This window comes from Myxocyprinus asiaticus, chromosome 29 (assembly GCF_019703515.2).
Source record: "Myxocyprinus asiaticus isolate MX2 ecotype Aquarium Trade chromosome 29, UBuf_Myxa_2, whole genome shotgun sequence".
In the NCBI taxonomy this organism is placed as follows: Eukaryota; Metazoa; Chordata; class Actinopteri; order Cypriniformes; family Catostomidae; genus Myxocyprinus; species Myxocyprinus asiaticus.
Genome location: NC_059372.1, coordinates 16,894,635 through 16,921,469, shown reverse-complemented (window position 1 = coordinate 16,921,469; position 26,835 = coordinate 16,894,635). Strand labels below are relative to the sequence as shown.

The following is a 26,835-nucleotide window of genomic DNA, read 5'->3' as shown; positions in this document are numbered from 1 at the left end:
TCCAGTCTTGTCAGATTTTACTGCTGATTTGAAATATGTTCTTTGATTGTAATCTTGACCAACTGTTTTTGAAATTTTGGTCTTTCCCCATTCAAGTAGATAGGAGCTGCACTGGCATGACTGGAAATAGCTTCCCAAGATGGCCGACAGTGGTTCTTTCAAGTAAACTTAATGCCTGAATGACTACATAACATAAATGCCTTTTGTTTGGGTATTTTTTCCCTGTGTAAATATCACAAGAAGCTTGGAGTCATACTGGGATGATGACTCAGCAAGCACCTGATTTTTTAAAATAAAGGAAACTTAGGTTATTGCCAAAAGAAAGGAAAAATAAACAAAAATATGAGGAAGTCATAATTGCTACATTGTGCCACAGAGTTGACAGGGTGTTAGGTGATGCTGAGGAGTCATTTGGAAAGTGTCTGTCTGTCTGTCTGATCTATCTATCTATCTGTCTGTCTGTCTGTATGTCTGTCTCTCTCTCTGTCTGTCTGTCTCTCTCTCTCTGTTTGTCTGTCTGATTGATCTATCTATCTGTCTGTCACTCTCTCTCTCTTTCTCTCTCTCTCTCTATCTAACTATCTATTATAAAGTTTACCATAAAGCATTCATAGTTTAACGTTCACATCAGCATCAAACAGAGCCTTCTGTTTTGAAATGTTCTTCAATCTCTCGTATCTAAACACCACAAAGCGCGAGATAAGTGTGAGGAAACGCACGCGCGGCCACTAAGGGTGATACAAATAAAGAGAACAGGTTAACAGAGAGAAGTAACCTGTAGAAGAGAGAGAGAGAGAGAGAGAGAGAGAGAGTGAGAGAGAGAGAGAGAGAGAGAGAGAGAGAGAGAGAGAGAGAGAGAGAGTGAGTGAGTGAGTGAAAAAAGCAACCTATGAAAACAGAATGCGGAGCTTAGTGTCGCTGGAGCTCAGCGGTTGGTGAAAATGCAGTTACATGTATCTGACATCTGAGTGTAGGTCGGAAGAGAATACTGCATTTATCTCAAAACACGCCCAATCTGACGTCAACGCGGAACGAGATTTGTGTGATCTTTAAAATCTTGAGCAAGTGGAAATTCTCATCATAGTGCGTATTTGCTTTGAGTCAGGACCACAACACTGAAAACACAAGTAAGTGATAATTTATTTTTGCTCAATTCATTGATATGAATCCTATTTGAAACCTTTTAACGTATTAAAAATATTAAGCTGCATTTAAATATTTTGCTTTTGCATTTATACAATTTAAATGGAAAGAGTGATAGATGCACTGTAAATTAACTTAAGTATTTCTTGGAAATAATTATATTATTTATGAATAATTATTAAACATATTAGTATTAATTCATTTAGATTTACTAGTTTCTTTAGTTGGTCAATTGTTTTATTTTTTGTATAGGAAGACATGCTGGTAGCTGTCCAGAGACTGTGTTTTATCTTGCTCTTGGCCAGTCTAGTGCCCTATAGTGAAGGTGCTAACACTGGCTGTGATGTCTGGAGTCTGACTATTGTACCAGATGTCTGCTGCACAAAATGCAAGCCAGGTACAACACACTTATAAACAATTAACATTACTTATTCTAATGGCACTTTCCACTATTAGGGTACAATTGGGCCTTAAACTCTTAAACATGTAGCATTGTTTTTCCTAGGGTGACCATACGTCCTCTTTTTCCCAGACATGTCCTCATTTTCGGACCATAAAAAAGCGTCCTGCCGGGATTTCTAAATTTGCGAAAATGTCCGGGATTCGGCTTTAGTTGCATTATGATGTGCATCTGGTCTAATAATTCATTGTGTGTGCCTGCATATTTGCATTGCTTTAACCCCTCTTTGTAAGTCCCGCCTTCTCGCACACCAATTGGTCGATTATAAGAGGCCAATTATAATTGCCTCTTATAATCCCCAAAAAGGTGTCCTCTTCTTGGAAAACTAGAATATGGTCACCCTATTTTTCCTTTTCAACCAATGGTTAGTGTGCTAAACCTTCAGAAAATGTTTAGTACGTCAAACTAAATATATGAAAGTTTTATTTTCAATTCATTGTGGATATGTCTAAATGCAGTTCAAACCCTGATTTGTGTGAAAAGTAAACATCAAAACTAAATGGACATAAAACATAAAAACAAGGTTTTCACAAGGTTTGTTAATACATTAACCAACATTCTATTAGGTCTCAAGAACTAACAATAGATAATATAAATTTAAAGCATTTATCAAACTTTGTTAATTTATAACAATCCACTTGTTCTTTAATTTAATTAACCAAGATTAATACCTGCTGAGAAAGTATTGTTCATTGTTAGTATATGTTAACTATAGTAGTTAACTAATTTGAACAAATACAACCTTATTTAAAGTGTTACCAAATAAATAAATTAAATTAAAAAGACTAAGCCAGAATGGTTGACAGGGTTGCAAGTAGGGACATTTAATGTGATATTTAATGTTTATAGAAACATATCATGTGTTCCTCTAATGGGAAACCAAAGTGTACCGAATTCGTGGAAAGTGCCTAATTTCAAATAGTTTACATATTCAAAAAAGGATTTCGGTGCGTTATGTAATCTAACTAGATATTTGCAATACCGTCATATTCTTGGAAAAGTTATTATTATTATTATTATTATTATTTTAATTTTTTTAATTAAATTTTAGGAAGTTATAGTTTGACAATTTGCCCTATTTGTAAAGGATAATTAAAGATTCAAGACAGAGGACTAGATATTCAAAATTACACATTAGTGACCAAGTGAAGGAAGTCTGAGATGATTTTGAAAGAGCCACATGAAAAGGATGTGGTTAGCACTCAAAGGGAAATCCATGAATTGTTCTCTCATCACATAGAGATGCATAGATCCACCCACAGGGTTGTCCCAAGACATTGCACAATATGCAAAACTGTGCCATGCAATCTTCTTGTGAATAAAAGATCTGTATAGCTTGCCTGAAATGTTCATTTTCAAACTTACTACCATACTATCTACAGGTTAGATTAGATACTCAAAGGATGTCTCTATTAACAGAAATTACAGTATGTTTTCTGTTTTGGACATATCATTCCACATAACACAAAGATATCAGAGCAGTAATGTTATATTAACAATTGTAATGTGGTTATCTTGGAAAAGCACTCTAAAGAACTCCCAACTTTTAATTTCATTTTGTATAACACCACAGACAGACATACTATGGTATATATTTATATACCATATATTGGTATATATAGACCACAAGTGAAAATGCTTATATTTTGAATTTTTCTAATTTAATACATTGTTTTTCATTACTATTATTATCAGAGTGAAAAGTTGAATTGAATTTTTGTATTTCTCAATTTCTTATTTGGTAAGCCCCCCATTTGCTTTAATGACAGCATGCACTCTGGCTGACATGGACTTCACAAGTTTGTTCAAATGATCTGACCTTTCAAACAAAGGAGTTAGCATGGTGACCAAGAAATAGTTCAGAATCTTCAATATTTCTTCATCGTACATCATAGCTGTTCTTTGTTAAATCTGTCAAAATTCTAAAATGTTTATTTCCAGATTTAAATGAGGAAAAAAATCCCAGATTTTCATTGTAGCCTCAGACTTTGGACCCCACTGTATAAAGTTATTAAATTGCAGAAGTCATATCTGTACTGTGTGTGTGTGTTAGAAGTTTCAAAGTTTTTGTTTGTGGTTTTGATTACAGGGAACCGCTTGGTGGACAGATGTGGAAGATACCCAGAATTACTCTGTACCCCCTGTGAACCTGACAGTTACACAACCGATCCTATAAGCGATTCCTGTCGTAAATGTACACAGTGCACAGGTATGAGATCTGCACAACTCAGCAAAAAGCTTTGATTAGCTAATAATTATTAATGGTTATGATGTACCAATGATTACCTGTATCAAGCTGCATGCTAAACATCACACTGAATGTTTTTAATGCGTTCATTTAAAGATCTACAGTTTACGCTTAAACCTTGCAATATCAGCAGCGACACTGTGTGCGGATGTAAGAAGGGTTATCTTTGTGGAAACAAAGAATGTTCTTTCTGTGTTACGGAATGCGGGAAGGGAGAGGAGCCCAACAATTTCCGTAAGAATTGAATTTAACCTCTATTCCTGACCTTTTTGTCAAGTTCTCAGGCCGTTCAGCAAGAAATTGTTTGCTGATATTTACTTTTAAAATCCTACAGGATCATGCAACAAATGTTCACATGGAACATTCAATGACAGAATCCACAGTATGTGCAAACCGTGGAGAGAAAGGTAGAGTACAATTAAATTTTATCTGAATTTAAATATATATATATATATATATATATATATATATATATATATATATATATATATATATATATATATATATATACATGTATTATAATTAGTTTTTTTTGTACAAAAAAACTGACATTTGTAATCCTAACAAACTTTTTTTTCTTTTTTTCTAGTTGTCCAGAGGGACAGATTTTGGTGACCAAAGGAGATGCATTAAAGGACCATGAGTGCAGATTGGATTTGGATGTAGGTAAGAAGAACATACATAACCATGCATGTCAAGCAACATGAGACAACTATCTATCCCAGAATCTAATGTCTCTGTGTCTGTTACAGAACCTACAAAAGACATCTTACCTGTCAGTAAAAAAGGTAAACATAAATGAGGATAAAAATAAGATTCTGAATATGATACATTTAATAGGACTTCAATATATTGCATTTGAATTTCAAATTCAAATTTCAATGGCAGACACATGTTTTTGCTTTTTCTAGATGAAATGAACTGGCTTCCAGTTGGCATTGCTGGAGGGATGGCAGGGTTGGGTGTCCTCTGTATCATTGCATCGGTGGTTGCATGTGTACAGGCACAAAACAAAACAGAGAAGAGCCTGAAAACTGATTCACCTGACCAAGGTACTGTTTAAAAGCTGTCCATTTTTCCAGTCTAATGTTTACTTATTTGGTTTCCATGGGACAAAGGTCATAGAAAAGTTTAGATTGACATGAGAGTCGGTAGATGATAGAATTTTCAGTTTTAAGCAAATGTTCGCTGAATTTGCAGCTCATTTGGACGAACTACACATAGACGTGTGAATTGATGATTTTGCCAGTTTTTTAGACACTGTTTTTGACCTACAATAATTAGGCAAGAATATTTATTAAAGAAGTTCCTGCTGAACTTTAATTAGTAATTTCTTTCTTTTAGAGCTCTTAGAGGATTCCAGGATTATGATAGTGGAGCAGGAGGACTGTAGTTTCCACCATCCCGAGCAGGAACAAGGAGGCAGCTCAGAGTCCATTAGTACGCAAGACTCAGAGAGTAAACTCATAGTGTGAGTTCATTGGACAACACCTGTATTTCCTTAACTTGCTCTTGCGATGGAAATTCTGCAATAACAAGACTACCAGACTGAAAGTCTGCTACACTGTGAAAAACCCCTTGTACTGATCGACTGTATATTCCAGCTGCTGTATTGGTTGATTAATGGGACCAAAGGCCACATACTAAACCAAGGTATTGTGATTCCTTCCGAAGTACACAATAGGTTGTATAGTAACTGTAATGGCTAACAGTCATTTTTTCAGTATTTTTTTTTTTTTTTTTACTGTAATTTTTTTTTTTAAATGTCAGAACTATAGTGCCTCTCCAAAAGCACATGAAACGTAGTAACGTAGGTGTTCTGTAGCAGACGATGTCAACACTTTTGCGAGAGTAGGCGTAATCTACTGGCGCTTGCGTCACATTTTCAAGTCAAAACCTTCCTGAAATACCCTGGTGGGCTTCCCCAATTGTGGGTTTTTTTGTTCAAAACAGCACTTTTTCTGTATTTTTTTCAGTTTTCTTTTTTAATTTATGGGGCCAAATGGAAAAAGCACTGAGACTGTTTTACATGAAAGAACCTCTTTTACTGCACTTGCATTTGTCCTGTGATTGGGCTGTTTTTATTCAACATTATTGTGTTTTTGTCTAGTCTTTATAATATATTTGTGAATCAACAGAGAGACTATTCTTGGTAAATGTGGTTCACTGAGTCAGACCATGTTCTTGTCATGTAGGAAGTGCAATTTAGTGCATTCAACCATTACTCTATGTACATAAGGAAGTATATGGAATGTAAAGACTTCACTGTGTTGTAGTGTATGTTGTACAGCTTTTTTAGGTATAATTCCTTTTGCAGTAATTAGGTTTGCCAGAGGGCCTTAGAATCCATGTGTTAGGGATTTTCCTGTAAGTAAATTCCTAAATTCCAATTAGATTATTGGGGAAATGTCTTGTAGAACAGAGGTCAATGAACCAGTTATGGACTCATTCTTCTGGCACTGCAAGAACAACGTAAATGTCAGAAAATACCAACTAAGATCTTTAAGCAGGGACACGTATCTTTATCAGGATGATAAGGTGAATCTAGTTCAAGAATATCCTTCACACTGTCTGGTGACTCAGAGGAAGATCCCTAATGGCCAGATTTGAGGACTAGCCCCCTGTATCGTGATTTACCTTCGGCACTTAAAAGGAATGGCAATGAATCACCTTGAATTCCGAGTTTCAGTTCCTCCAACATCTTGACTCATGCAAACACATGCAAGAACTTACATATCAGTGTTTACATTAATTGGCTCCAGAGAAACATGTGGTGTTGAGGAACAGCTGGTGGGTAATCAATGTGATGACATCATTCCAGTCTTTAACAGTCAAACAAGGTCACCCTGTTTAATGTGAATGTGTCATTTTACAGTATGTAACTTTACTGTTTTACTATTTTTTTATGTCTCCTTTGCAGTAACTTGTTACAACTCATGACAAAACTGTTCTATGTTATCATGTTGTAATACATTAACTGTAACTTTAATCTTGGTCTTTTTACGAGTTTCATCCTTTTTACGATTCATAATTTTCACCAAAAAAAATAAAATAAATAAATATATATATATTTGAAATCCTGGTCAAAGAACAGCTCTCTCTTACAAAATAAAAATATTCCTGTTTCTGTAGGCCAGACATCACACTTTCATTTCATGAGAAGAGAAGTTGCCTCATTGAAACTCATTTGTACCGATGGTGCTTACCACAGTTTGCATATTGAATTTGGAAATAGGGAAAGACTTAACCTCTCATCTTGTCTCAATTCAAGTCAGAAAATCCACAATACTGCTGCTGTATGTAAAAACTATTTATTGGTAGTGATGATACACATCAAGAAAGATATGCATATTATATATATAGAATTTGTGTCATCTGTACAAAGCACATTATTTTTTTAACTTACAGGCAATGAAGATACATTGACTCATGATTCCTAACTATTATTTCCATCATTTTGTTATAACAGAACTGGATAACATGGAAACATATTTCCACTAAGCATCAACATAAAAATACATATAATAATTTTCTTTCCTCCAGCCTTTTATAACTATGCTGGATACCCCAAGCCTGAGCCTTCTCTCAAAAAACTAAATAGTAAGAACATTAAATGTATGATTTGTCTTTGCAAAATGGCAGTTTCGTGGTATCTGTTTCAAATGTTTTATGAAATATTTGGTAATAATGAAGAGACAAATAGAAATGTGTGGATAGTAACACTTTGGGCCCAAGTGAGAAACTGGTCCTGCAATTCAGCGTAAGGATGCTTATAAAAGAATGCTTGCTCAAAGATCAACAATTACGCAGAACAAAAAAAAAAAAAAAAAAAACCTCCAGAGAGGTTCACAGAACCACATGCCAACTCTATTTAATAATAGAATAATATTATATAACCAAAAAGTCCAATATGTATTGCTAAGAAGTACCAATGGGAGCTTTCCCTCTGTGGTGATGTACTAGCCCATTACCAGCTGCTAAAGAAAACTGAAACAACAAATAAACCAAAAGAAGCGAGATACTGAACAAAATTACATCAACACTGATAAATAGCTACATTATCTGTAAACAGTTGCATTATCTGGATGGAGTGTCCCTGTTTTGCTTATAAGTTAAGCTTACTTTGTTGATTACAACAGAATTCCCACAAGTGCTGGAGAAAGCAGAAGACTGGAAAGCCCCAAACAGTTGGGACACAAATTTTTACCTTCTATCTTTTATGAATATGAATTCATTGTTGCAGTTCATTGCACTCACTAATATGTCAAGCATCACTGCTGCTTGCAATTCTCTTTCTGTTTCACATTTTCCTTCTTCTCCTTGGTCTTAACTCGACCCAATTTGTCACTCTGTCGTTTCGTGGGTGCCACAAAAGTAGGTTCCTCCAAAGGGTTTAACAAACCTACTTGTTGGGAAGTTTGATTTTGACAGGGACCTAAAAACACAATTCATGATTACTATACTGACAATATCCAATTGATATGCAAGCTGTTTTGTGTTATTTGAATTGTTGGCATCTTGAAAGCCCCTACCGTTAATGGTAAGCCCTGTTTCAGTGGTCTCCTTTCTTTGAAAGGTGGGGTCTAGTTCTTCTGCAACATTCCTGATGGGTTGTGATGGCCTGTTGTGAAAGCAGAGATTGGTTAAATGCTATCACCTGATAAATGAGCTATAATTCCAGTAAAACCGAGAGATGATGGTGACTTACGCTGCCATGGAAACAGGGCTAGAGAGCTGATGATCTTGGGTGAAGTCCTCAAACGGGGATTGAAGTCCCTCAAAGTCCTGCCTCTCCCTCTGTATCTCAAACAGCAGAATTCACACATCTGGTATTCTTGATTTTTTTTGTACTGCTACATGTAAAAGATCAGTATTTCCAAAGAATACATTTGGCAATACAATGAATCACATGACCAATACATATGAGCACAACCAAAGGCATGTTTAACCAGTTTGCTAGGAGATGTTAAATGATAAATATCACATTGAGCTAGCCAAAAATGTGTGTGAACAAGCAATTGCACAGAGGAATTCTTGGGTAACTAGTAATGAGTAAATAATATATGTCAACCTAAAAGTGCAGCTACCTGTCTGTCACATACTGCTCTCTTGTCATTCACATTCTCCCTGTATTCTCGCCCAGGTTCCACAGGGTCCAGCTCACGAGACCTTTGTTTAGCCTTAATTTCCTGTTTCTGAATAAAACGTGCAATTTCCTGCCACAAAAAGCAAAAACATAAGTGATTTGGCCATGTCTGTGTTGGGAAAGTCCTCTAAAAACTTTCAAGCTGTGCTCACCTCATCTTGAGCAACCTGTGCCACTCTGAAGTCTCCTACTGGACAGACCCTACTAAGAGGAGAGGCACCCTGTGGAGTCTGCGAAAGAAAGGAATAACCCACTGCAGCATCCACATTTTACATTTTTTAAAGGTGAAGTGTGGAATTTGCACCACTAGTGGCACCAAATGGCACCAGCCATAACAACATTCGCTCAACCAATGCGGTGAGTTCAAGGAAGGACTATGTTTTTGAGATGGAATTGTTGAGGCAATGGCAGAGGGGAAAAAAAGACACTTTTGCAATTCTGTTTGGTGATTCTACACACTTTGCCTTTACGTTTTATTTTTGCAACTTTTATTTGTAACCTAGCAGAGAAAGGATAGGAAATGATAGGGAGAAGAGGGTGGAAGAGGAACAGGAAAGATGCTATGGCTCAACATCCCATATATCGAAGATCAGTAAGAAAAGTTTACCTCTGTAGCCAATCTCTCTTCTTGTTCCTGAAGCCTGAGGGCTAGCTCCTCATCCAACAACACTTGTTCAAGCTCCCCCAAGTCAAGAGCAGCTGTTCCACTCCTAAAAGCAGGTCCTGTTAGGGGAAAAGGCCACATTTATAACCAGCCACGGTGAGGGCAAGACTTGATCCAGGGCTTTCAGAGCCAGTAAACTGCAGGTAGAATACCTTCAAAGGTGCACTCTTGCAATTTATTTCCCTCAAAAACGATTTACACCTAAAGAAATTAATACACATCACATGAGATAAACGTTCCAGTCATTTAAGTAGCATAATAAAAGCAGTTTTATTTTACATGGAGTTGGGCTTACTCATGAGGGCCGCCATATTAATATCACATGACAAGTCAAAAATGATCCCTCTAGAGATAGACCATTATATAGTTTCTACCAATTAATCGGTGCCGATAGTTGCTTTTTGGAACTATCAGTTATTGGGAAAAATCTATGATCTTTGGATCTTTGACGATAGTTTTTTTTAAACTTCCTAATTTTTTTATTGCTCATCAATAAACCTCATATGGTGATGTGATGTGATGTGATATATATATATATATATATATATATATATATATATATATATATATATATATATATATATATATATATATACTGTATATACTGTATATACATATACACATACACACACACACACACACATACACATACAAAACTCTTCATCTGGTGTATATATAGGCTATAAAAAGCTTCATTTGGTAAATACTTACAAATAGAGCCAAATTTCTGTAATTTCAAAATAAGAGTCCCTGGTGTATTTGTGGCTTGGTTATGGTTAGTCCTACATTATTTTTGGGATTTTATTAATTTGGACTGTTGTAGCCTCAATGTCTGTGTCTGTCATGGTAAGTAAAACACTAAGTAATTTTTTATCATTTTGTAAATCGCTTTAAAATAAATAAATAAGTAAATAAATAAATAAATATCGGCCATCACCTTAGTTATCAGTATTGGCAAAATCCACTTTTGGTCAACCTCTAGTTCGCTCAATGTATAAATTAATCATAGCTGACTGCACATAAATGCGTGAGTACGAGGATCATGCAAACTCTTGTGTTTGCGTGATCCCATCCATGTGGATAGACCAATAAAATTACTGAGTGCACCTTTTACACATTTGGAAAGAGGAGAAATGTTGTACTCTTTACACATAGGGTCAAGAGGCAAAACAAGTCAAAAGACAATAAATAGAAAATAAATCTTTAATACACCAGGACAAAGTTGAGAAAAACCAAGGCGAGGTATTGCTTTTCTAGGAGAGATAGCAAAAGAGAAGGATGAGATCTAGTCTGACTGGAGGAGTGATCCAGATACAGAAAAGCAAAAATTATTTTCAAACCCCAGAAATTTGCATAGTGAGCACGCAGGAATGCAGGAGTTCTTGTTTACTGATTGGAGGTGATTCAAAAGTATTGAACAGATGTAGAGAAAGGCTCATAAACCAAAGGGCGGCTCAGATTAGGGTTACCTGCTCTGGAAGAGTGGTCACTGCAAGACTGAGAGAGATTGCGTGGCCTCTCCATCCATCTCTCCTCCCTTCTGGTCTCCCTCTCCAACCCCTCCACATCTGTGCTCGATCCCTCTTCCTCAAAGATCTGCCAGTTCTCACTTTGGCTTCGCCTGACCCTATGTTCCCCACAGTACTGCCTGCGGTCCCTTTCTATACTCTTTTCCTCCTCTGCCAATGAGTGAGCTCTCTGCCGCTGGTTTCTGCCTCTGAGTTCATCTCTCAATTTACCTAGACCTTCCTCTTCCACCTCCATCAACTGTCCTGTTCTTGACTCAATTGAAGGTCTCACTCTAATAAACAAGTCAGAATCATTGTGGTTGCTTGTTCTGGTTCCTTGATGCACCGATGTCCTCATGCTTAGCCTGATATCACCATGGTAACTACGTCGCATTAAATTGTTACGCTGAAAACCCTTAGATTGAGTCTGGAGTTGGCTATCCAACAGAGTAGGATGCGTGTGGTTGTCCCTTAACATCGCTGCATCCCTCTCTCTAGTGTCATTGTGAGCAGTTTCATTTGGCCCATAACCATTGCCATGATAACTGTTGGACCGCCTCCTTTCGTCCAGGAAGTGAACATGTCTTACTTGGTCCCTGTCCCTAAAACTCACCCTACGACTACAACCTTCTCTCTGCCATGTTCTGCTATGATTTTCTCTCACACTGCTGTGGCGACTTAGCCGACACTGATCTGAGACTTGCTGCTTTTGTCTCAGTATTCTCTCAAGCTTATAGACAGGTTCAAAGAGTTCATCCTCAGAACTGTAACTGAGGTAGCCTTGCTCGCTCAAGTCGTTTTTAATGAGCATGATGACATCACCCCATCCACCTGACAGGTTTGTGGCCCTGCTTACAGTGCTGCTTTGGCTGGTCGTGCTCCTTTTATCTTGCTCTAAATGAGCTCTTGAAGGTCTACTGGAGCTGACCAGCTTTCTCTGCTGTCCTACAGTTTGTCTGCAGTCTCTGTACATTCGGATCCTATTGGTTACGACTTTAGGCCTACTGTTCTTAATTAGGTCCTCCTCAGAGTCTGAGTAGGTGGGTGAGGGGGAGTGCTGCCACCTTCTATTTGGAGGCTGGTGGTAGTATTGATGCTCAGTGTGAGGAGTGTGAGCAGGCCAAGGTGAGTACGGTGGTGAAGGAACACTTGTAGACTCTTTAGTAAAGTCAACCATGCACACACAAAGCAGGGGGTTGGGGAATGGTTAGAACTCAGGGTGCCGAGTAAAATACAGTTAACAAATGTGAGAATGACCATGAAGCTCTTGAAGACTCTTTAGAACTAAAATGGACAAATTAATGGTTAAGACATGCATTTAATCAGTGTTTTCCCAATGCTTTTTGTCCACTCACTGAGCACTTTATTAGGAACAGTATGATCCGCAGTTGTAGCCCATCCGCCTCAAAGTTCGATGTGTTGTGCATTCTGAGATGTTATTCTGCTAACTGCAATTGTACAAAGTGGTTATCTGAGTTACCGTAGCCTTTCTGTCAGCTCGAACCAGTCCGGCCATTCTCAACTGACCTCTCTCATCAACAAGGCGTTTCCGTCCAAAGAACTGCCGTTCAATGGATGTTTTTTTGTGTGTTTTTGGCACCATTCTAAATGAACTCTAAAGACTGTTGTGCATGAAAATCCTAGGAGATCAGCGGTTACAGAAATCCTCAAACCAGTCTGTCTGGCACCAACAATCATGCCACAGTCAAAATCAGAGATCACATTTTTACCCCCTTCTGATAATTGATGCGAACATTAACTGAAGCTCCTGACCCGTATCTGCATGATTTTATACATTACACTGCTGCCACACGATTAACTGATTAGATAATTGCATGAATATGTAGGTGTACAGGTGTTCCTAATAAAGTGCTCGTGAGTGTATATGAACAAGGCTCAAATACCCCTTAATAAACACAAAACCAGAAATGTGTTCCTTTAAACTCATATTATACTGGATATCATTAAGCATAAGCATTGCTATTAATACAAATAAACAGTTTATTTCTTTAAACAACTACAACGAACCCCCCCCCCCCCCCAAAAAAAGAAATGGACAAAATCATGACTAAACAGGGTTAGATATTCCAGTCTGTGATTTTTTTTGTCTCTCCTGTTTTACAAGTTTAACAAAGCAAAAAGTAAAATTATTAAATGAAGTGCTCACTGGATCATGCTTAAGTACCTCTGATTGGGAAATCACTGGATTAAATGACAAACAGAGTTAAAAGATAGCTTCACTGTATTTAGGGTGCGGTTAGTACGTAAGCGAGTTACATGTGCTTTTGTCCAGTAAAGGTTCAGTGGCCTTGACTGGCGTTGTTTTGCAAAACAAAGATCTGGGAAAACCATCGAGCTTGTAGACATGAACGGGGCCAATAAACTCAAAGGCTTGTCATTCATCTCCACTTCTGTTTACACCATCAAAGAAAACCTGGTTTAATTGTAAGACCTCAACAGATGATAAAACAATATACAGTAGGTGGTGTAACCACAGAACCTGAGTAAACTGGACATCATCTTGGTATAGTCATCACTTCAGAAAATGTCATGTCTTGTTGGGCTTATTATGCTGATAAAACAGCTTGTTATGACTAATTGTATTATTGTGTCATGGATGCATTGAAAAATACATATGGAGACACATCACATCTACAAATCCATTTTCATTTAATTTTTAGTTTACTAACATCATCATTTTCCAAATTTTGCAGGAATAGAGAGTGTTCGAGTATTAATAATTCCAAATTAGTTACATTGCGCATTCCAAAAGATACGCAGTACAAAAGATGATGTACTATTTCTGTGGGGATGTAATGAAATATTTATGAATTGGGAAGGACAGAATGCTTACACTACAGGCCTAGAAGGACCTGAATGTTTCACTTTTAAATAGAAAGGCACACAAAGGTGTCAACATCACCCTTTTTTTTTTTTTTTTTACTTCAGGCAAGTAAGATGTTGTATGGGAAACAACTTTTTGACTAGATGAAGAATATGCATGTGAGATTTTAACAAGACACAATGTTTGACTGTCTACAATGTTACTTTGATTTCACAATAGATATAAAGTACTGAATCTATTGCAATTCTCCACAAACAGAAATTACCCTACTGTAACAGTACAAAGCATTTAATAAAACAGCAATACAGTCCAATAACAACATGAAAACCAAAGATACTTCATTACAGAGGAGTATTTTACCTCGATCATCTTTATTTTGGTAACAGCTCCTGTGTCTTACACACAGCTCTTCCTCTTCCTGTATTCTTTTTGCTATTTCCTGTGTAAAAAAAAACAAAAGAAGACATATCATAATAGACATAAGTAACAGATCATAATCAGCATAAACTCTCAATGCACATGACCTTTGTTGTGTAAATTCATACGACATTGCAATGTTTATTGAGAGAGTGTTCAAAACTGAAAGAGTGGAGTCAAGATAAGCACTTTTGTTTTACAGATAATTTTAACATACTGTAAATATGAACAAGGCAAGCAAAATTGACTGTAGATTAAAGTTAAAAATGCTACATTGATAGGTAAGACTGACAGTTATTCAGTGATGACACATCTAGGGAAACTGAGAAGAAACCCTTACTCAGCTCTGTGTGTGGGCATTAAACACTCGCTTAGCCCGCCAGCACAGCGGCAGCCTGCGCACACGTCAGTGGGGGAATTTCCACGCTGACGTATCAAAGGTGTAAAGACGTGCCTGTTCTTACAGCAAAATGCCCACCATGCAGAATCTTTAAACAGCTACAAGCTTTGCTTGCAACAAAACTAGCAAACAGGGGACCCAATTTATCTCTTAACTGACCACAATGACTAACGACTTTCCAATGACAATGTGAAATATACCTCATCTACTGATTGTACTGTACGGTTACCTATTTATACAACATGTACTGATATCTGTACCAAAATGTTCCTATTCTTTTGTTTAATTAAATGGTGTAAAAAGCAACAATGGTTAAAAAGGACAGAAATGCCTTCATTCAGAATATGGAAGTGCAGACCAATATCGTAAACTCAACAATTTGTTAAGTGTCATGGTAATTAACAACTCAGGAACAAATTAATATGAACATTTCAAAATAAAAGATAAAACGTCATGGTTACTGGTGTAACCTCCGTTCCCTGATGGAGGGAATGAGACGTTGTGTCGATGCAGTGACACCAGGGGTCACTCTTGGGAGCCCGAGACACCTATGGTCTTTGATAAAAGGCCAATGAAAATTGGTGAGTGGTATTTGCATGCCACTCCCCCGGACATACAGGTGTAAAAGGAGCTGGTATGCAACCACTCATTCAGGTTTTACGCTGAGGTGCCGATATAAGGTCCGGCCATTTCAGCGGGTGGTTCAGCGTTGTGGCAGGAGGGACCAACGTCTCGTTCCCTCCATCAGGGAACGGAGGTTACACCAGTAACCATGACGTTCCCTATCTGTCACTTACTCGACGTTGGTGTCGATGTAGTGACACTAGGGGTCCCTATACAAAACGCCACAAGGCTGAACTGTGTTACGTGAACTGGCGGTGTGTGGTGGGCAGACTTGCTGTGTGCCTCATAGCCAGCACACCAGGTCGACACGTAACCTCCCCCAACACAGTTATGAGTGTCGAATGGCCCTTTTTGGGGACAAGTCAACTACCCAAAGATAGAGACAGGCTTAACCCAGTCGCGGCCTCTTTTCCCCTTCTCTTTTTCCACTCCCTAAAAAAGAAGGGGGATTATCCGACTGGGCCGCCAGGTCTAGTCGGGAGGCGTCCCTCCCAAGGGGAAGACACCGCGGAGACCACATCTTGCCCCAAGAGGGGGGGGGGGGGGATATTTAAGTGGAAGAACATGTCACATGGTCTTTCCAACCATGTGGAGAGCCTTCAAGGTAGATCCTGCCCAATGGGGGAGGAGTTACTACAAACATGGAGACTGGGGCAGAGGGGCTCTGCCCAAGGAAGATGCAGTTTGCCAGCAGGGAAACGAACTAGCGGAAGATATAGATTGCATGGGGTTAGCCTTACAGGGAACCGCCACGTGCGGAGCACCCACCCCAGAACAGGTCTCTTTGTTAGCACGTGTACTGGGCCGGCAGCGAGTCTCTCCGAAAACTCGACTGCCACAGGGCTCGGAGGAAGTCAACCAGGGAACAAAGTCTGTGAACACTACTGAGAATTAATGGCGCACGTCTTCAGCTCCAAGGGAGGTGGAAGGCGCTATGTGCAAGCGATACACCTGGCCAGCTATCCCGGGCTTATCCACTTGTGTTGCATGCCACTACCTGGGACGAAACCGGTTCCGCCCGGAGGTTGTAGAACCTTGCACAGGTGTTGGGTGTTGCCCAGCCTGCTGCATCGGCAAATGTCTGTTTGAGAGGCACCCCTGGCCAGGGCCCATGGAGCCGTTACACCCCTGGTAGAATGGGCTGGTAGCCCTACCGGGGACGGCATGCCCTAGGCGACATATGCCATAGTTATGGCGTCAATGAGCCAGTGGACGATCCTCTGCTTGGAGACAGCGCTTCCTTTCCGCTGTGAACCAAAAGCAGACAAAGAGCTGCTCAGAGATTCTAAAGCTCTGCGTGCGACCCAAATAGATGCGTAAAGCGTGCACCGGACACAGCGACGACAGGGCTGGGTCTGCCTCCTCCTGGGGCAGCGCTTGCAGGTTCACCACCTAGTCCCTAAAGGGGTGGTGGGAACCTTGGGCACATAGCCCGGTCAGGGTCTCAGGATCACGTGAGAGTAACTTGGACCGAACTCCAGGCACGTTTCGCTGACAGAGAACGCTTGCAGGTCACCTACTCTCTTGATGGAAGTGAGCACAGTCAGGGGGGCAGTCTTCAAGGAGAGTGCCTTAAGCTCGGCTGACTGCAAAGGCTCAAAGGGGGCTCTCTGTAGACCCTGAAGAACTACAGAGAGGTCCGATGAGGGAACGAGGCACGGCCTGGAGGGATTCAGCCTCCTGGCACCTCTTAGGAACCTAATGATCAGGTTGTGCTTCCCTAAGGACTTACCATCGACTGCGTCGTGATGTGCTGCTATGGCAGCAATGTACACCTTCAAGGTGGAAGGGGACAGCCTCCCTTCCAACCTCTCTTGCAGGAAGGAAAGCACTGATCCAACTGCGTATCTCTGGGGGTCTTCCCGACGGGAAGAACACCACTTAGCGAACAGACGCCACTTCAAGGCATACAGGCGCCTCGTAGAGGGAGCCCTAGCCTGAGTGATTGTGTCAACCACCGCAGGTGGGAGACAGCTTAAGTCTTCCGCGTCCCGTCCAGGGGCCAGACATGGAGATTCCAGAGGTCTGGGCGCGGGTGCCAGATGGTGCCCCTTCCCTGAGAAAGAAGGTCCTTCCTCAGGGGAATTTGCCAGGGGGGAGCTGTCACGAGGAGCGTGAAGTCCGAGCACCACGTCTGGGTGGGCCAGTAGGGTGCTACCAGGACGACCTGCTCCTCGTCCTCCCTGACCTTGCACAGGGTCTGTGCAAGCAGGCTCACTGGGGGAAACGCATATTTGCGAATGCCAGGGGGCCAGCTGTGTGCCAGCGCGTCTATGCCGAGGGGGGCCTCGGTCAGGGCATACCAGAGCGGGCAGTGTGGAGGATTCTTGGGAGGCGAACAGGTGCACCTGTGCCTGTCGAATCAACTCCAAATCAGCTGGACCACCTGAAGGTGGAGTCTCCACTCTCCCATGAGGCCAATCTGTTGTGACAGCGCGTCCGCTGTAGTGTTGAGGTTGCCCGGGATGTGAGTGGCTTGCAGCGACTTGAAGTGCTGCTGACTCCAGAGGAGGAGACGGCAGGTGAGTTGTGACATACAACGAGAATGCAAACCACCTTGGCGGTTGACATATGCTACCGTTGTCGTGTTGTCTGTCTGAACTAACACGTGCTTGCCCTGGATCAACAGCCGAAACCTCCGCAGGGCGAGCAGAATTGCGAACAACTCGAGGCAGTTGACGTGCCAATGCAGTCGCGGACCCGTCCAGAGGCCGGCAGCTGCGTGCCCGTTGCAAACAGCACCCCAGCCCATTTTGGAGGCGTCTGTCATGACCCCGACGCACCTGGGGACCAGTTCTAGAGGAACACCTGCCCGTATGAATGAGAGGTCAGTCCAAGGGCTGAAAAGACGGTGACAGACCAACGTAATGGCCACGCAGTGTGTCCCGTGGCGCCATGGCCGTCTCGGGACTCGAGTCTGGAGCCAGTGCTGAAGCAGCCTCATATGCATCAACCTGAGCGGGTTGGCCACCGCCGAGGATGCCATATGCCCCAGAAGCCTCTGAAAAAGTTTCAGTGGAACCGCTGTTCCCTGTTTGAACGCCTTCAAACAGGCCAGTAACTACTGGGCACGCTCGTTCGTAAGGCGCGCTGTCAAGGAGACTGAGTCCAACTCCAAACCGAGAAAAGAGATGCTCTGAACCGGGAGGAGCTTGCTTTTTTCCTAGTTGACTCGAAGCCCTAGTCAGCTGAGGTGTGAGAGCACCAGGTCCCTGTGTGCGCACAACACATCTCGAGAGTGAGCTAGGACTAGACAGTCGTCGAGATAGTCGAGAACGCGAATGCCCACCTCCCTTAACGGGGCAAGGGCAGCCTCTGCGACCTTCGTAAAGATGTGAGGAGACAGGGACAGGCCGAAAGGGAGGACTTTGTACTGATACACCTGCCCCTCGAACGCGAACCGCAGGAAGTGTCTGTGTCGAGGAAGGATCGAGGCATGGAAGTACGCATCCTTCAGGTCTACCGCCGCGAACTAATCTTGATGCCGGATGCTCGCCAGAATGCGTTTTTTCATCAGCATCTTGAACGGGAGTCTGTGTAAAGCCTAGTTCAAAACTCACAGGTCCAAGATTGGCCTCAACCCACCGCCTTTATTCGGTACGATGAAGTAGGGGCTGGAAAACCCCTTCTTCATCTCGGCTGGAGGAACAGGTTCTATCGCGCCCTTCCGTAGGAGGGTAGCGATCTCCGCGCAAGGTAGCAGCGTTTTCGTCTTTCACCAAGGTGAAGTGGACACCGCTGAACCTGGGCGGATGCCCGGCGAAGTGAATTGCGCAGCCGAGTCGGACAGTCCAGACCAGCCCTCGTGACCGATTGCAAAGCGCAAGCCATGCGTCCAAGTTCCGCACAAGGGGGACCAAAGGGACAAAGTCATCGGATGTACCGGCAGGTGGGGCCTCGCGGCAGGGCGGAGCTCGAGGTGCCACACCACGTCGTGGCCGTGCTGAGTCTAAGGACATCGAAGTACTTACCTGGCTCCTTGTGACCACCCCCGGAACAGACTGGGATGGGGGAGGAAGAGGCCTGTCCTCGTGACCCATGGAGACTGTCACATCGGGGGCGGATTTGTGCCACAGCTGAGCGCTCAGGGGCGGGAGACCGCTGCTGGAGCACCAAACCTGCCAAATAGAGTGGTGGACGGTGGTCGTGATAACAGCCGTACACACCGGATATGTGACCCAGGGAACAAGGGAACCGCTCTTGCTGAGCTCTTGAGTACTGCAGCCACTTGGGCATGCAGCGCAATTAAATGCGAAATGTAACAAAAAGATGGAGATCTGCTTACCAGCTCCAGAGCAGCGGGTTTCATTGTCCCTGGGTCGCCCGTCTCAAGGGCGCTTTGAAGCCTCTCATGGGTTCTGGGCGGCTGCGAGACGGGTGGCGTCTGCTTCCTGCGGTGGGCTCATGCCGGGGCCGGGCCGAAGGGGCGGGCTTCGGTGGAGCCGGTGCAGTCACCGCAGGGGGACGCCCTTGGCGATGAGTAGACGGGGTGCGGGATCTTGAGCCGCGCCAGGGCAGGATATGCCGGCTAGCATCCATCTACTGCTCTACCATCGAAAACTGCTGGGCAAAGTCCTCGACGGTGTCGTCAAATATGCCCGCCAGGGAAATGGGGGCAGCAAGGAATTGTGTCTTGTCGGCCTCACCCATCTCGACCAGGTTGAGTCAAATGTGGTGCTCCTGGACCACTAGTGTGGCCATCGTTCGCCCGAGAGACCGCGCCGTGACCTCCGTCGCTTGGAGAGTGAGGTCGGTCACCGGGTGCAGTTCCTGCATCAATCCCGGGGCGGAACTACCCTCGTGCAGTTCCTTTAGCACCTTGGCGGACTTGCAGGAGAGCCATGGCGTGCAGGGCGGAGGAGGCTTGTCCAGCGGCAATGTAGGTCTTGGCCGTCAGAGACGACGTAAACCTACAGGCCTTGGACGGGTGCATTGGGCACCCGTGCCAGGTGGCGGCGCTCTGCGGGCATAGGTGCACCGCGAGCGCCTTTATCCACCGGGGGATTGCCGAATAGCCCTTGGCCGCCCCACCATCTAGGGTAGTGAGAGCAGGGAAGCTGAAAAGATCGGGACCGGGCAGTAAAAATTGCCTCCCGCGACCTTGTCAGCTCTTCATGCACTTCCGGGAAGAAAGGAACGGGGGCGGGGCGTGGCTTTGAGCAGCGCCGCGAGCCCAGGAACCAATCACCGAGCCGCGAGGGTTCAGGGAAGAGCAGTGAAATCCACTCTAACCGACGCTCGCGGCTGCCCGGGAAAGCATGTTGTCATCTCCGCGTCAGTGACTGGGCAATCGACCCCGAAGGGAGGAGCCCAGATGAGGCTACCGACTGGACTAGCCCGCTCTCTGATGCTGTGCTCGAGAGCTCATCACTTTTGCAGGCTCCGAATAAGAGGTCGAACTCGCCGTAAGACGAGCCGGCAGACTCACCCGGAAGCTCAATCAGGGCAGACGAGCGTGCTGGGGAATGGGAGGTCCGCAGGGGGATACCCGGTGGAGGCGGTCCCATTGGGATCCCCAAATCGCCCCCAGTGCTAGCCGCGCTGTCCTCATACCTGTGGGTAAAAGGACTGAGGCGGGAGCCTCTGGGGTGGCTTGCTTTCTTACAAAGGCGAGCCGCGACCGCAACATTGCCATGGACATATTCACGCAATGAGAACGTGACCATCCACGAAAGCTGTCTCCGCGTGAGCAGTGCCCAGACACGAAAGACAGTGCTCGTGACCGTTAGAAGGTGAGAGATAACGAGCACAACCAGGAATAACACACAATCGGAAAAGCATCTTTAAAAAGACGTTCCGTGTGTGTGCTCTTTTAGAGAAATATATACTCTTTTAGAGGGGAAAAATGCTCTTTCAGAAAATATACTCTCTAGTTTTTCTGCCGAAGCGCCCAGGGGCGTTCTCTGCAGTGCACCAGTGCAGAGGGGGGAGAAGCCGCTGAAATGCACCGTCAGATCCAGCAGAGGTAAATGAGCAGTAGTATTCAGCTCAATGAGCATGACCGTTCGGCTCCGAAGAGAAAATCTGAATGAGTGGTTGCATACCAGCTCCTTTTATACCCGTATGTCCGGGGGAGTGGCATGCAAATACCATTGGCCTTTTATCAAAGACCAGAGGTGTCTCGGGCTCCCAAGAGTGACCCCTAGTGTCACTACATCGACACCAACGTCGAGTGAGTGACAGATAGGGAACTCTAATTTCAATAAAAGCTCCACTTGAATCCCTTGGATTAAGTCTATGCTTGCAAAAACAATACAAAATTACTAATCTCTAAAATACTGGACTAAAGTAAAGGACATTGTTACAGTATCTCTAACTGCATTTCAACTGTCAAATGTAAATGTCACAGAACTTAAAGGAGGCTGTAACTAAGAAACTTCAATTTAGACAATTTACACTACATGATCAAAAGATGGCAGCGTTCTCCCTGAATGACACAATGGGGCTCCATTTACAACAACATTAACATACAATTTAAAACTTTTAATTACTATGAACTAAAATCTGTGCTTGGGTGATAATGCTGAAAAACGGAATAAACAAAACAAAAGACTGGGCATGAGCTGGGTGTTTTTTTTGCAGCTAGGTTTATCTGATAAAAATGTAGAGAGCAGTATGCAGAGAGCTAGCCAAGTTCCCTATCGTCTAGCAAAAAAAATGTTGATCTCAAGGAGAAAAGAGAGCTGCATTTATTTACCTCTATAATACATGGAGAAAGCTATCTGTTAGCATGTCCATTTATCTCAATGGCAGTTTTACATGTTAATACTCTTGAATGGCCTTAAAGGAGAAAGATGCTAACCATGCAAACGTGACCCCTTGGGTTGGACTCAGACCTAAAGAACACATTTACAAAAGCTAATACGGCACCTGGCCTCTAAGGAAATCATCACTTCAGATGGATGTTTTTTTTCTGTGTACACAACAATTAGGCTGGCTGGGTGAGCATTATGTTCAACATTACTCTTCCAGGCTCCAGAATCAGCCTGAGAAGACAGCAGGCGCCAGAGCAGCGTGTAAAGATTATATTTACGACCTGGTGGCTTTTTAGGCTTTAATTAACACAGGGCTGCTGGAAGGTAAATGTGTATAATTAATGCAGTGCAATGACATTATCTGCAATGTGGGAGGCTTATCAGTGCAAACTATGCCACAAGAGTAAAAAAAATACTTATTCAAATTGACTACCAAATATTAATAACCACAATAAAAGGCTAATAAAACTTCATTTTCTCAAGTTAAAAGCTGAAGAAGCAAATCATTTTTCTTGGCAGTTTGGGTCTCTCCCTGTTAGAAAAATTACAGGTCCACGGAAATTTTCTTTCTTTTATTTCTTGTCTGTGTTACTGCTAAATGGAATAATGGAGAAGCCCACACAATCCTTGGTGGGCTGGATTAAATGCACCTGGAGCTGATTCATTCCCAGTATGAGGTTGACTGATCTTTAATAGGTACTGTGTTGTTCACTCTCGTGTGGACTTTGCCAGAGCTTACACTGCAGTGCCAGAAGACTCACAGCTGAATAAATGAGTTATTGGCATCATTAACTATTTATCCATTTGATCCCTCACACAAAGGAATTCATAGGTGTAAATGAAAAACAGAAGAGAAAAGTTTAATGGGCTTGGAGTGTCACGCACCTCGTCCTCCACCTCCCTCCTGAGAGCCTCCTCTGCACAACGCTGAATCTCCTCCTGCATCATGCGTGCATACTCCAAGTCCCGCTCCTCCCTAAGAATGCGGGGATAATAAATAAAAGGTATTTACATTATAAGTAAAAAACAAAAAACAAAAACAAGAAAACAAAAGACAAATACTTAAACATTTAAACATACATACATAAAAAAACAAATGTCTTTAAATACTTTAAGAAAATGTGTATTCTTGGGGCCTGTCTAATTACTTAAAACAGAATTAAGAAAGTAATTGGATATTGGATTTAAAAAACAAATAAGAAAACAAGTGTCAAATTAATAAAAAGAGATATGAAAATTCAGGAGAAATAATAAATTAATACAAATAAACACAATAAAAAGACATGTATATTCACTCTTCCATATACAGTATGTATTTATTAAATGCTAATAAAAAGTGCTTTCAGATGCATTTTAAAAATGGATAAAAAAAAATGTATACATTTATTTGTATTTTGTTTGTATAGCACCTAACATACATCAACTGCAGCTCAAAGTGCTTAACATATCAGAAATTAAATTGTCAAAGGAAGTGAAATCATTAAAATAAATACAAAATAAATAAGAGAACATTAAAAGTAAAAAAAAAAAAAAATAAAAAAAAGAAGACAAAAACGTAAACATTTAAACATACAAACCAAATGCAAAAAAAAAAAAAAAAAAAAAGACTTTAAACACTTTTTGAAAATGTGGATTCTTGGGGCATGTCTCATTACTTAAAATAAAACAAAGAAAGTGACTGAATCTAAAAAAATTAAATACAAATAAGAAAACAAATGTGTCAAATTAATAAAAAGAGAAGTGAAAATTAGGGATGATAATAATAATAATAATAATAATAATAATAATAAAAATACAATAAAAGACAAAGATATATATGTTTTGAGCATGCTTATCTCCAACTGGCAGAAGGTTCCAAATCTTTGCGGCATAATGGGTAAAAGCAGCTTGACCTGAACTCATATGGTTTTACATAGCAGTACAAAAATAAATAAATCTGTATGAAAAAAACCCTTGAAATGACTTAGACATGTTTTTTATTAGACAAAGTCATTTTTGTTTCTTTAAATGTAGGAAGGGAGATTAAAGATTGTCCCTTCAAGCACATTATAGGACACTGGTAGACTCTGCACATGTTATCAATCAGTGAATGGTTCATACATTATACCTTGGCTTAGACAGTGACATATGTGTTACTGGTGTGATTAGACTCTTGGGGTGTGAGGACTTTTTTCAGACACAGTGTGTGTGTGTGTGTGTGTGATCTTACAGCTGGCGGGTGGTCTGGTGCTGTAGCATCTGAGCTCTCTGCTGCTCCTCATCCTGGAGTGTCTTGGCTACACGGATGTCCTTCTGTACCAGCTGATTCCTCTGTACATTAGAGGTGTAGTACTGCTCAACTGTAAGAGCCAGCATACAAGATCACAGAAGAGCACATAAAAGACATTTCAGCACCATTTAACCCCTGAAATGTATTTCTAAATGTTTATTTAAATGTCCGTTTTTGATGGAAATGTCATTATTGTATATCTTTAGAAATGTATACTGTATGTGCATACATGGATTTATATACATTTACAGTATTTTGCAAGGCTCTGGCAAATTGTGTTGTTTTCTATATAGTTTAGGTTCGTTGTTAAACATATGGCCTGCCTGTACTTGTAAAATGCATATGATTGGATATATCTACTCCTTACATCAAAGTGTCTGGAAAATCTAAATCGAAGATAATAAAGTTTTGATCACAAAAAAATATCAATATTATACTTTATTGTCTGATCTTGAAGAAATTTGTTGTGCATCCAGATTGTGCATAGTCACCACCAAGCACAACTATAAGATATGTGACAGTATATAACATAAGATTTATTACCATAGAGGCTTTAAAAAGAACTGAAGCATACAGTAGCAAAACAAATGTACAAGGGTCTTTTAATAAATAAGCTAACATGACGTTGGATCCATACAATTCCATGAGTTGATGATGCATTTCAACTGGTTTTGTGCTCTTTACAGATATCACATCACACTGTGCACCTTAATATTTGACCATATTTCCACAAGTTCAGCCATCTTGAAACTGATGTTGGATCTTATGGAGGAAGCAGAACTCTACGCAATCTCACCAAGCAGAATATTTCAACAGGTAAAGGTCTTGTTACCTTATTTGAAACACCCTTGTATTTATAGGTGTGTGAAAACCAGCCTCTTTTAAAAGTTTACAAAAGATCAATGAGTGTGCCAAGTCTGAGAAAATAGATTTCAAGCATTCATTAACATGGTTTAGGTGTGATGGATTAAAAAAAAGAGAATTATAGATCTTACTCTCTTGCTCCTGTAAGTTATGTGCTAAAGCGCCATCCTCCAGTACAGCAAAACACTGGCACACTGCGGAGTGAAAAACAACACTCAATATAAAACTGCAGAACACAAGAGATAAAAAAAAGAGACGATTTTCTTTGAGAGATAAAAAAGCTTCCTTATGTTCATTTCATATTTACTGTATTATCTTTTTAATTTAGGACCATTCTAAATGTAAAGTATCTGTAGTGTTTTAACCAGCTGATTTCAAGGCTGTAATTGAAGACAGACTCTTTGTCTGTGGAAATACTGACAGACATTTGGACTGCCTTCAGGGCCCATGTGTGTTATTTAATATCCTTTGAGGTATCTTAAGGTTAATTAAATAAAATAAACCAAGGCTTTATTTAAATGTTATTTATAGTTGTGTATTACTGTACATTTCTGAAGCCTCATATTTCAAAACACATATTAAAATGCTTACAAAATGTCCTAAAGTTTAACAACTAGGAGCTCCTATTTCAAAAAGCCATAATAACAGTCTACATGCAAAAAAATGACACTGGAAAGTTAAACCAAATTACACTTGCGGTTTTGGCAGAACTCCTGTGTTAAAATAATGAAAAACCAAAGCAGGCTGTCCACTGCTTAAAGACAACCATTAACAAAATCACAATGAGAAAAAGTATTTAAAGATTGATGAACTAAACATATTAAATTTTCTCATGGTGGACTGAAAAATACTGTGCTTGAGTATCACCAAGTACAATCTTCAGCCAAAACTCGACTCTCTTCAGGTATTATAAATCATTTAGATATTTGCTTGATTATTTATAGTTTGATTAAACTTGATTAATGGTAGTTTGTTTGAAAATGCCATTTATCTTTGAGGAGCAATTCAGGCTTGGTATTTATTTTGTACATTTCTTATGTTTGAATTATTGATCATTTCTGACTACTCAGGAAGCCAATTGTGAGTTGTACAACTTCAAAATTGTTTAGTAATGTTTAGTAGAATGTTCTGCATTCCACACTGACATTGCAACATAACTGCAGAAACTTAACTGCTAGGGTCAAGGGAAAATACTTGAAATGGCATTAATGCCACACTTTGTGCTGATTCTTGTAGAAAGGAGAGTGATACTGTGCCATTGGTGTTACCAAATACGTTCACACAGCAGCAAAACATCAACAGACCTACTGCGCTGCCCCTCAGGACATCCGCAAACCTTACACACCAAATGCAAAAGTTATTTCCATCAATCTAATTTAGTCAATTGCAACCTCGAACTCAGTGATTTAGAGGGCAGCTGAGCAGAAGAGTATTTCCGAGGGGAACACACAGTCTGTAATTGACACAACAGCTGGAGTCAGAGGCTGTGCTT

At 41.2% G+C, this 26,835-nt stretch overlaps 2 protein-coding genes across 9 annotated transcripts in view; one reads left to right on the top strand and one right to left on the bottom strand.

The window, feature by feature from the left end:
- The first annotated feature begins 348 nt into the window (after positions 1-348).
- LOC127420476 (tumor necrosis factor receptor superfamily member 9-like) lies at positions 349-6,940 on the top strand. 3 transcript variants are annotated; one of them, XM_051662799.1, is made up of 9 exons: positions 349-1,127; positions 1,396-1,540; positions 3,693-3,812; positions 3,948-4,085; positions 4,186-4,258; positions 4,441-4,513; positions 4,604-4,638; positions 4,761-4,903; positions 5,196-6,940. In XM_051662799.1, exons 2-9 carry the CDS (start codon positions 1,402-1,404, stop codon positions 5,324-5,326), a joined length of 852 nt encoding a protein of 283 aa, XP_051518759.1. In that variant the 5' UTR covers positions 349-1,127; positions 1,396-1,401; the 3' UTR covers positions 5,327-6,940. The 3 variants fall into 3 exon arrangements, with proteins under 3 accessions (XP_051518759.1, XP_051518757.1, XP_051518760.1); XM_051662797.1 differs by having other exon boundaries at positions 354-1,127; positions 4,441-4,517; positions 4,604-4,639; positions 4,763-4,903; XM_051662800.1 differs by lacking the exon at positions 349-1,127 and having other exon boundaries at positions 3,982-4,085; positions 4,441-4,517; positions 4,604-4,639; positions 4,763-4,903.
- Positions 6,941-7,143: 203 nt separating this feature from the next.
- Positions 7,144-26,835, bottom strand: part of ccdc187 (coiled-coil domain containing 187) — a 35,039-nt gene continuing 15,347 nt past the window's right edge. For 2 of the 6 annotated variants that reach the window (XM_051662346.1, XM_051662349.1), the window contains 11 exons: positions 25,475-25,537; positions 24,420-24,549; positions 23,096-23,186; positions 14,375-14,453; positions 11,131-12,327; positions 9,605-9,720; positions 9,150-9,227; positions 8,939-9,067; positions 8,560-8,654; positions 8,384-8,472; positions 7,144-8,286 (listed from right to left, as the gene is read on the bottom strand). In XM_051662346.1, coding sequence (XP_051518306.1) covers positions 8,123-8,286; positions 8,384-8,472; positions 8,560-8,654; positions 8,939-9,067; positions 9,150-9,227; positions 9,605-9,720; positions 11,131-12,327; positions 14,375-14,453; positions 23,096-23,186; positions 24,420-24,549; positions 25,475-25,537 — 2,231 coding nt within the window. In that variant the 3' untranslated portion in view covers positions 7,144-8,122. Of the gene's footprint in view, positions 8,287-8,383; positions 8,473-8,559; positions 8,705-8,938; positions 9,068-9,149; positions 9,228-9,604; positions 9,721-11,130; positions 12,328-14,374; positions 14,454-23,095; positions 23,187-24,419; positions 24,550-25,474; positions 25,538-26,835 lie in introns of all 6 variants that reach the window. The other 4 variants (XM_051662347.1, XR_007893785.1, XM_051662350.1 and 1 more) reach the window with 4 other exon arrangements.